The sequence below is a fragment of the Colletotrichum navitas genome, assembly GCF_030913465.1.
Source record: "Colletotrichum navitas strain CBS 125086 chromosome Unknown LY79scaffold_35, whole genome shotgun sequence".
In the NCBI taxonomy this organism is placed as follows: domain Eukaryota; kingdom Fungi; phylum Ascomycota; class Sordariomycetes; order Glomerellales; family Glomerellaceae; genus Colletotrichum; species Colletotrichum navitas.
The window spans coordinates 134142-144825 of record NW_026850581.1 but is presented as its reverse complement, the minus strand read 5'-3'; the positions used below and the strand labels follow the sequence as shown (position 1 = coordinate 144825).

The 10684-nt window shown below is 39.8% G+C and overlaps 1 protein-coding gene across 1 annotated transcript; it reads right to left on the bottom strand.

Annotated features, from left to right (window-relative positions):
• Window positions 1-3300: 3300 nt before the first annotated feature.
• On the bottom strand, window positions 3301-7377 carry LY79DRAFT_580311 (uncharacterized protein; the record flags this gene model as incomplete). The annotated part of the gene is made up of 10 exons (XM_060560095.1): window positions 3301-3331; window position 3422; window positions 4331-4357; window positions 5079-5309; window positions 5616-5727; window positions 6308-6320; window positions 6830-6840; window positions 7091-7124; window positions 7218-7230; window positions 7350-7377. 10 exons carry the CDS (start codon window positions 7375-7377, stop codon window positions 3301-3303), a joined length of 501 nt encoding a protein of 166 aa, XP_060413416.1.
• Between the last annotated feature and the right edge of the window lie 3307 nt (window positions 7378-10684).

Sequence of the window (10684 nt, the reverse complement as noted above, 5' to 3'; positions counted from 1 at the left end):
ATAACTATAGTTAGTTATAGACTTCTTCTAATATAGGCACTAGATTAAATAGGCATAATTTATACTTGTAAACTCTAGAGTAAGTATTTAATAGCTAGGATTAAAGGACTTTATTATTGTAGTAGCTATTAGGTAGTGCTTATTAGATAAGAGTAAGTTTATTAATAAGCTTCTTAAGCACTTTAAGCTTACTTTTTTTAGGGTTATTATATACAACGTAGTAAAAGGTAGTATCTTGCTACTTAGTAAGGTACATCTAAATAGCCTTAGGGCTCTTAAAGTAAGCTTTTACTTAGGTAACTATAGTAGTAAGGTCTTAGATATTCCTACTGCTAATTTAGGTAAAATAAAAGGTAAAAGCCTTGCCTTTAAGTATTAACAAGAAGGCTAATGCTATTTAGTGTCTCTTAATACTAATTTTACTATAGTTATTATAGAATAAGTTTAACTTAACGTTAAATATATTATATATTTTACTAGTATACTTAGATTTATTAGTAATAATCTTAGTTAAAGTGCCTAATTACTAGGGAGAAGGATAGTTACTAATAGTGTTATTCTTAATTAGTAGTAGCTATCTTGTGCTTTAGGGTTCTATAGGATTAGTGTGTAAGCAAGTAAAGGGTTCTTGCTGTAATTAATAATAAGTAGAGAAGGATAATAGGCTATTACCTTGTTAAGATAGTCCCTATGTTATATTATATAGAGGAAGTAGTAAATCTTATATAGATTAAGTCTACTGTAGTAATACTAAGGTCTACTGCTTTTACTACTATAACTTCTACACTTGTTTATTAAGTTAGGCTTATATTATTACTAATTATTACTTAAGGTTTATAAATATTACTAGGCTTTATTTAGTTATATAGGTAATAGGTTACTGTTACTGTTTTTACTTACACTACTCTAGGCTAATATAACTACGTTAAATATTATTTAGGAAGCTATTATACGTTTTAATAAGCCTATTAAATATTACTAACTTATACTATACCTTTTTAACTTCTTTATCTATTTAAACATAAAACTTATTATTATTAATAATAGTAATAAGGTATAAGGTAATTTATTAATAGTCTTTAGGTATAAAGACACCTTAATTAAGAAGGAAGTTATAAAAAATTAATAGTAGTGTTTTACTAGCTACGCTAAAGAGGGCTTTATCTTATCTATTAAAGTAATATTAAAAGTCCCTCTAGAGCTTATAACCTATAAGGGCGCATTTAGCCTATTTAGCTATATAATAGGTAAAGTAAAAGTAAATAGTAAAAGGGTCTTACTTATTAAGAAGGATTTTTTAGCTATACTTCTTATAGTTAATATATCTTACTATAGAGGTAAGTACTTTAGGGTATAAGGTACTGCTAGATTAACTTATTATAAGGTTAGTTATTAGGGTTAATTAGTAGTAATTACTATATAACTTTTATAGTAGTAATTAAGTAGTAAGTTTCTTCTTAATATAACTTACACTTGTAAGTCTAGATAGTGCTAGGTTATTTTTATGTATATAAGGTAAATAGGGATAGTTTTCTAAAGGGGTAGATGTAAAGATAAAGGGGAAAGTTAAATAAGGTAGTAATTATTACTACTTAAGTGTCTTTTCTTAATAGCGCTATGGTTAGTGTAAAAGAGATTTTTGCTTATTAAAGAGGTTCTAATAGTGTAATAGATGCTATAGTGTTTCTTATAGAGGTAAGGTAGCCTTAATAATACTTAACTTAGTTAGTAGTCTGCTAGGTTATAGTAGGCTAGGTAAACTCCTGTAATAGTAAGCCTTGTTAATTACTAGTTATTAGTAATAATTAACTATTAATTAATGTTAGTTTTTACTAGTTAATTAATAGGGATCCTATATCTTGTAATATTATAAAGGTTAAGAAAAGGTAGTTAAATTTATAGTTATTAATAGTTAACTAGTTAACAAGGTAAAGTAGAAGCATAAGTGTAGTAGCACCCTTGCGTATAGGCAAGGGTAAGGGATTCTACTAGTAGGCAGTGTATTATATAACCTACTGCCTCTAGCTATATTACCTATATACTAATAATTACTACTATTTATCTCTTTATTAACAGTAAGGTTTACGTTTTTATTTTTTACTAGGTTACCTACTATAATATTAAAAAGTATAAATTAACTATTATAGCTAACTAAAGTGCCTTATTACTAATTATTAAGTGTAAGACCTACTAGCTAAGTAATAGCCTCCTCTACTTGTGTTATATACTAAGTAAGGTAATTAGGTTACTTGTTATAATAGGCCTCCTCTTGTTAATAGTATTAATTTAATAAAACCTCTATATAGCTCTAAATAGTAAGCCTAAAGGGGATAAGAATACTTTTATAGTTAGCTATATATAGTATATAGTATACCTTATAAGCCTTGTATATCTTGTACTTAGCCTTACCTTAGCCCTATATTTATTACTACTAGTAGGCACCTATAATATTATCCTTAGTTATAGCCTATTAGAGGATATATTAGTAGGGTAAAACCTACTACTTATAAAAGCTATAGTTATATACTAGCCTATTATTACTTGCCTACACGTTATAACGTAAATCTAAACTATTAGTAGTAGCTACCTCTACCTTATAAAGTTTACTAGTAATTAACTTTTATATAGGTATAAGTAGGCAAAAAAGATAAGGTAAGACCTATTGTTTATAAAAGACTTTACTATAAAAGTTTACAAGGTATAGCTTAGTAGTAGTAAAGTATCTACTATTAATATAGTTAATATACTTAATAGCCCCTTAGAGGCTAAATTACTAGAGTATATAATAGTAGCTACACTTAATAACGCTATAAAGGCCTTTAAGTAGGTTAGTTATTTTAGCCTAGAGTAGTAGTAGTAAATAGTTATAGGTATAGTTAGCCTAGAGGTTAAGTATTAGTAGCTAGTTATTTTTAATATAGGCAGCTTCTTTATATATTAAACTTTTTATTATAGTAGCAATAGATTTATAATAACCTAGCCTTATATAGTAATATTTTAATATAGAGATTATATAGCGTAGGCTAGTTAGGTGTTTTATAAGACAATAGTAAAAGGTTCTTTTATAGTAGATATAGTAAAAGAAGTATAATACCTTTATCTTACTATCTATAAGGCTATAAAAAGTATTATATATAGTATATTATTTAATAGCTAAATTATTAGTAAAAAAGTAATATAACTACTAGTTAGCCTAGCCCTTTAATATATATAAGTAAGCAGTAATAATATTAGTATTACCTTTTTTAGTAAAAAAGTAGCTAACTAGTATCTAGCTACCTATAGTATCTCTAACTATAACTATATAAAGTAGCTAGCTAAACTAGTTAGTCTAGTAAGTAATATTTATTATAGTAAAAAGGCTATATTACTATAATAATATAAGGCTAGCCTTAGAGGCCTACGTAAGCCTTTTACTTACCCTATTAGTACATTAGACTATATAATACTAAAATTAAAGGTTATAGGTATAGTAATAAGCCTTAGCTTTAGTAACTTATAAGTACTATAAATAGTTATAGCTAATAAGGTAAAGGTTAAGGTAAATAGCTAGCTAGTAGTAGCCTATGTTATATATAGCCTAGTAAGAAAGCTAATAGCTACCTATAGTTGCTAGCGCTTACTTAATAGCCTTATAGTAGCTAAAGTAGCCTTAGAGTATATAGTAGACTTTAGTAGGCAAATAACTAAGGGCAACTTGCTTAGTAGCAAGGTCTTTAATACTTTATAGTAGGTAAATTTAATTAAGGTGTTTAAGTAGGTAGTTATAAAGGCCTAGGCTAACTTATAAAATAACTACTGTTATAGTAAAGTTACCTATCTATTACTTAATAACTTTAGTATATATAAGGTAACTAGTGCTTACCTATATAGTGTAGTTATAGGTTATTATAGCCTTACTACCTTAAGGCTTATTAGCTTTAGTTAACTAAAGTAGGCAGTAATAGTAGGTAGTAGTAGTACTACTAAAAGTATAGCCTTAAGCTTTAGTTAAATTAAAGAAATTACTAATAAAAGCCTATATTTATTTAAATTTAGTAGTATCTACCTCTATAGGCTTAGTAAAGTAAAAGTATTACTTATAGTAGGTAGCAAGGTTATTAAGTATAATAATAAGGCTAGCCTAGGTCTTAAGGATATATAAGGTAAGTCCTAATAGAGTAAATAGTTAGATAGGTAGGTAAGCTAGTAAAAGGAATATTCTTATTATTAAGCTTCTTCTAAAAGTCCTTTAGGTTAAAGTTAACTATATTGTCTTTATAGTTAAGTAGTAAGGGCACTTAGAGGGTTATAATTTTATTATCTAATATATTAATTACGTTAGCCTTACTAGCAGTTAACAGAGGGATATCTAATACTATAGTAACATAAAGAAAACAATAATAATAAGGTAAAGGGTTAATTAGTAATAAATAACGTAGTTAACAATAGGTTAGCAGCAATAGGTTAGCAGCAATAGGTTGTTGACTTGCTGTTGTTACGCGTGGGTAGGTGGTCTAGTTGACCCTGAAAAAACGCGGAGGATGTGGTGGACCTACATTAACTAGATTAACTAATCAGAATATCCGAATATATCTATTATTTTAATATAATTAATGTTGGTTGCAGTGCGGTACTTCGGGGGCCCGTGGGCAGACCTGCAATGTGTCTGCCTGTTAACCGCTACCCCGCAGGTGGGATGAGGCAAGGGTTTCTTTAGGAGCATCAGAGAGAGAGAGAGAGAGAGAGAGAGAGAGAGAGAGAGAGAGAGAGAGCTAGATGGTGATGCGATTGTCCGTCTGTGCCGTGCCGTGCATGCGGGTTGCTTGCAAGCCAAGCTAAACACCATGGCGGAAAAGGTTGCTGCGAGGATGGATCGCGAACAGCAACGTGGAAGACGTGCAAAGAGGGAGTAGGCACGCACACACCCACCCACACACACACACACCCACACACGAACAATAGCGTTCCTTCCTCATGAGACGAAGGGGCTCGAGGACCATGCGAAGGATATCGGTAGGGCAGGTCCAACGGGCGACGAAAGGCCGGGTTTCCCTGCCTTCCTTACCTTCTGCCTGCCTGCCTACCTACCTACCTACCTGCTCTGTATTCGTAACCGGCCGATGCAGGACATATACGCGATGTACTTAATCGGCAACCACCACGATGGACCCCTGCCTTCGTTCTGCGGGGATGCCTGGCGCAATGCGCGTTTATGTCGGAAGGCAGCCCACCAACCGCTGTGGGTCTGTGACTGAAGACGGCAGGAACGATGAAGGGGGTGGGGCTGCCAGTGGCTGGGAAGGGCTTGTTTGCCGGCCTTTGCGGTCCTAGGTAGGTAGGTAGGTAGGAAGGTCGGCAGGTACGAACATTACGGATACTACTCCGTACCTATGCAGTAATACTCTCTGTATGTTTTCTTTCTTTCTTTCCTTCTTTCCCATCCCCTGCGCCTTACCTCATCCCATATCAAAATTCGGATCCACGGCGGTCGCAGGCGGCCATATCCTGTCAGCCGGTCTTCCCTCGGATGTGCCTTTGTGTTGCTGTCAGGCTTGCTTGGGAGGAGGGGAAGCACGGAGATCCTCAGAGCCAATCTTCTTGGTCGTCTCTGACCCCGTTTCTTGGCTTGGTACCACCACCCATGACTGACTCCACGATCCTCGAGGCTTCGGACGAGCACCAGGTCAAAGATGGCCGAGATGGTGCTGACTCTGTTGGCATGCACACCTTTCTCCAGTCGTCAAACTATGGAGGTACATGTCAAAAGTTCATGCCCAATATGCCAAGACCACCCCATGTTAATTAACAAGGGTAATTACAGGGGTAGCCACCCAAATAAATTTGCCACTAACATTTTAATAATGCCTATCTAGAACTTCTGATCAATATCTGCCAGCATAACGCCCCTCCTTATATTTGTTGCTACTATTAAGAGCAATAATAGCCTTAATATAGGCTAGTAGCCTCTCTATCTAGGCCTAGATTTACTCTTAAGGTAATGCCTACTAGCACTGTTGCTATGCTTTTTTAGCTGCTGCCTAGTTAACTAGGGCACTTTTCCTTGTTATAAATTGCTTTATCTAGGGCTAGTAGGGCTTAATAGGGTTAAGGTTAAGGCTATTACTACACTAGTAGAGCTTTTTAATATTATAAGTTAAATATGTCTAGTAAATAAAGTAGTAATTATAAAAAGGTGCTTTATCCTCTTAAATAAAAGTACTAGGTAGGCACTTATTATAAATAAATAGGAAGAGCTTTAGTAGAAAAATCTTCTTCTAGTAATAATACTAGTTAATTTTTTCTTTACTTTTATAGACTAACTTACTAGTATAGGTATTCTAGTAAAAAGTTAGTTTATAGCTAAGGAGCTACTAAAGCTAAAGCTAGCTAATCCTCTTCTCTAACTCTTATTTAAGACACTTAACTAGCTCTAGCTTAGTATTTAACTTTATAATCTCTTTATTAGTAGCCTTTTGTATTACTACTAACTTAGGTAACTAGTAGTAGGAAGGGCCTTTCTTGTTATATATAAAGTAGCCTTAGAATATAAACTTAGAGTATCCCTTTTATTAAGCATAAATATATAACTTTATATAGGCTTTATATACTTGTTACTATAGATAATAGCTACTATAGCAATAGCCTAAGACTACTAAGGTCTTGTTAGACTAGACAACCTTCTTCTAATCCTTAAGTAACTAGTAGTAATAAGCTAGACACTAAGAAAGCCTTTCTTGCTTTATCTAAGCTATTAAGCTAGGCTTCTTTATTAGTTTAGTTTTTCTAAAGCTAGCTTACTAAAGGATACAGTAGACTATTATTACTAAGAGATCTATGTCTAGCTTACTTTAGAGCTTGCTAGTAATATTAGTATATGTCTTTTCCCTGCTATATTAATTATAGTAAACCTTTTAGATAATAAGCTTAGCTACTATAGGTGTAGCCTTCTTTAGCTAGCTAGCTTAGGGGGCATTATTAATATATTTAGGTTATAAAGAGAAGGTAGAAGCAGTTAGATTAAAGCCTTACTTTTTTACTTAGTTAAGAATATTATTAACTATACGCTTAGATAACCCTAGGGCTTAAGTAACTTTATTAGCTAATTTACCTCTAATATAGCTCTAGAGGGCAAGAATAACTGCCTATAAAGAAGGGTTAATATGCACTATAAGTTGTAATAGTTAAAGAAGCAAAAAGGTGGTATTGTTGTTGTTATTGTTGTTATTATAGGCTACTTTGCTTTAGCCCCTGTAAAGAAGAAATTACAGTAGATTAATCCTGCCTTTCTGATTAGCTAGATATATATTAAGTGGGTCCATTAGCTAGATTTGGTCCTGGCATATCGGGCATGAACTTTTGACACGCACCTCCGTACAGGTACTTCATTTCCTTCATGTAACCCACCAACTGTCCAGATATCCACCATCAACGTGGCCCTTGCTTGTGTTGTCGAGTCCGACACCACTTCGAACCAAACAAAGCGTCTTGGATGCTACTTCGCCATTCCGTATCTCTCGCTCATCGCGGGTGGGCGCGTCTACGCTGACAGTTCGACCCCTCACCAACCCATCCCCATGCGCCTGTTTGCCCCCGCTAATCCGCGTCAAAGCCTCGACGACTGGCTGATGGTGGCTGGGCATTCGGCTACCACGCTTCCATTACCAAGTAAGCACCCCTCGCAAAATATAGCACGGCTGTCCGAGGAGCCGAGACCTCATGAATCCACCTGCGTGCTGACTGGCTCAATTAGCGGCCGCTGCTAATTCTGACGGGTGCCTCTTTATTTGGAGCACGCCGGCCCTCGGTCGTGAGATCGCATTAGGTCGCTATCCTTCGCCAAAGAGACGCGTATGACAGGATGAGCCCTGGCCGTCTATCTCGTCATCCGGTTTCTTTTTTTTTTCCCCGGCGGCCGTCGCGTTTTGCACACACTACTACTAAAATTCACCTTGAAACCGAGTCAGCTGCCCGCTGCTTGACAATGGTGCTTGACAGCTCCCCGATGCAATCGGCGGGTCTCCTCCACGCTACCGTCATCTGCTCGGCACGCCTCTCTCTCCCTGCATCCTGGGCGTTTCGTTTCCTGGCAACCTGATCACTGTTCGCCACGGGAACGGGCAGAGGCTGACAGGGCCTTTCGGTGCTCCACTGTGCGATGGAGTTGCAACTGCACTTTATTTCAGACTCACCTTCTCCTGACCTGAACTGTATTCGTATAGTCAACCTTCTCGCCGGTATATCTCTGCCCGGGTAGGTATTTGGTTAGTCTTCCACGCAACAGAGCTCAACATGCCAAGCCTGAAACTTCGCCCAGTTCAGTCGCGTCGTTTGGGGATCTGCAATACGACACCTACCGTTGGCACTCTGATGGTGATTGATGGCTTCGTTGAACCACAACGTAAAGGCTTCAGGGGCAAATCATGTTTGTCCAACTTTCATCCGTCCTGCTCTTTGCATGAAAGTCATCGGACAAACTCCCACAGTCCCTTGTGCACAACCAGAATCTCGGAACCACCTACACGACACGTTAAGCTTCGTATCTTGAGCTTGACCCTCTCTCTCCCTCAGGTTCAAACTCTATGTGGCATCATAATGACAGCTTTGCGGGGCCTCATTGTCGCTTCGAGATGGGGTTCAGGAAACGAAGACCCATGGGGGCCGCAATTCAAGCTTTCGTTCTATCCATCTATCGTGTTGGTGCTAATAACTAATCCCGGACAAGACCGAACCGCAATCAATGTTGCTAGGTTTTTCCTTGCAATCTAATCTACCCAGGCATGAACAAGAATCCCTTGAGCCGATCGCGAATATCGAAATTGGACGGGATATGCGTCTTGATGGCGTCTCAGACATTTTGCGCCACCCACACCTCGACTGATCAGGCGGAATTCGTCAGAGATGTAAAGTCAATTTTCCATGGCCGTGTCGCGTTGCGGGCGATGAAGAATTCGTTCCCCGCAGCTCCCAAGCCAAGGGAAACCCCTCCGTTTCAAGCGGCCACTAAATACTTAGCCCCGGGTTTCAAAGTGCGGCACCCCAGCCATGCTTTCTCCGAATCCCCTCATTCCTACCTGACAATCACCCCAAGGCTTCCCGCCCCGCAACGACCCAACAATCCAAACAAAAGGAGGATCATGTTTCTCGGGAGGGTGTTCGTCCAAACTTTTCTTCGATGTACGACGATCAAACCGACTGCCCATCCGTGATTAAACGGCCTTCACTAACTGACTACCTACACAACACGATGATGCGACTGTGTGATGGCCCCTGCAGCCAGCCCCTTTGGCTCTTGGGGTTGGGGTTCCTAGCTATCTCATAAACAAGCGAGAACGAAGACGAACGGCAGCGTGGGGGGGAGAAGCGAGCAGTCCTTGGTCGAAAATTTTGGCGAGGATTTCCTCGCCGACCCAAAGGAATGGCACTCGGCCGTCTGATCGACGCCAAGCATTCGACTCAGGCTGTCAAAAGCACGTCCTCTCTCGCCTTCTCGTTTGGAACTTTAGAGCACCCAACTGTCTGTCGCAATTGAAAGTACAACGCGCAACCAAGCTGCGTGCCTCAATCCTGCATTCGTTTTGGCCTCTCTTCTGGAACTGCAAGACGCACGGATCATGCAGGCGTCAAGACTATTACCTCCAACGGGCACGCTACGTGCGGCGCAGGCACTCCTGCGAGGTGCCATAGACCACCACGGAACGCCAAGTCCGAACCAAGAGCAGACTTCCAGGTATCGGGCTGACAAACAGCTTCTTATCTGCGCCGTTCGGCCTTTGTCCGAGATCCCGCGGCCTGCGTCGGAGCCGTTCCCAGCCTGGTTCGCTTAGGGATGAGGGGTTCGCGCAGGAAAGCAACGATCACGCGGTCCCAAGCTCCCAATCATCCCCCTCCGCGGACTACGTTGGACCGCAACTTCCAGTTACACAGACGCCGTCCACTAACGCAAGCAGCTCGCAGAGGGTGGACTACTAAAGCACGACTAACTGCACATAATCAATTTTCTTCCATTCCCGGTCGACGCTCAATCGCCGCGGCAGAGTAGCGTGTGGCCCGCATGGCGTCCATTCGACCAATCAAACCCGCTGACATCCGGAAGAGGTGCGCTTAGGACGCATGCCAACGTTGGACTGCCTATTGCTGGTAGGTCTCATGGCAGCAGTTTCCCACCGACATTTGTCTTGTTGACACCCATGTCAGCCGCCATCTGACTTCGAGATGGCCCCCTTCCATTTGCGCTAGTTGCTTGCTCATCATGCTCGTCTGCTCCTTCGGCCGCTTGGCTGCTTGGGCCGCGAGGAGATGGAAGCGGCGTGAAGTGCGCTTGTCGGCAGCCAGGCGTGTTGGTGCCATTGCTTGTTGGCGCTAGAGGCGCGGATGTTGGATGGGCTTGCAGATGACCAACAAACTGTTGGAGGAACAAGTTGGTCGCGGCTGTACGAATGCCTTGTCGACTGCTTGCTCAGCCCTCACATGATGGATGCCGACTGCGCTGGCACCGCCTAGGCAACCTGGCCGTGGTCGAGGAGACCCAAAGACGGCGCAGCACGCAGACGTCCGAATCGAGATGGGCTATGAGAAGCTCCCGTGGCGCGCAAGTAAGTGTGGCAAGGCCCGTGGGGGCGGGCCTGACTACTGCTTTAGAATCACCAACCGAGCTTTTTTGAGTAATGAGTTGCAAACCGCCGATGGCTGCCCTTTCCATGGG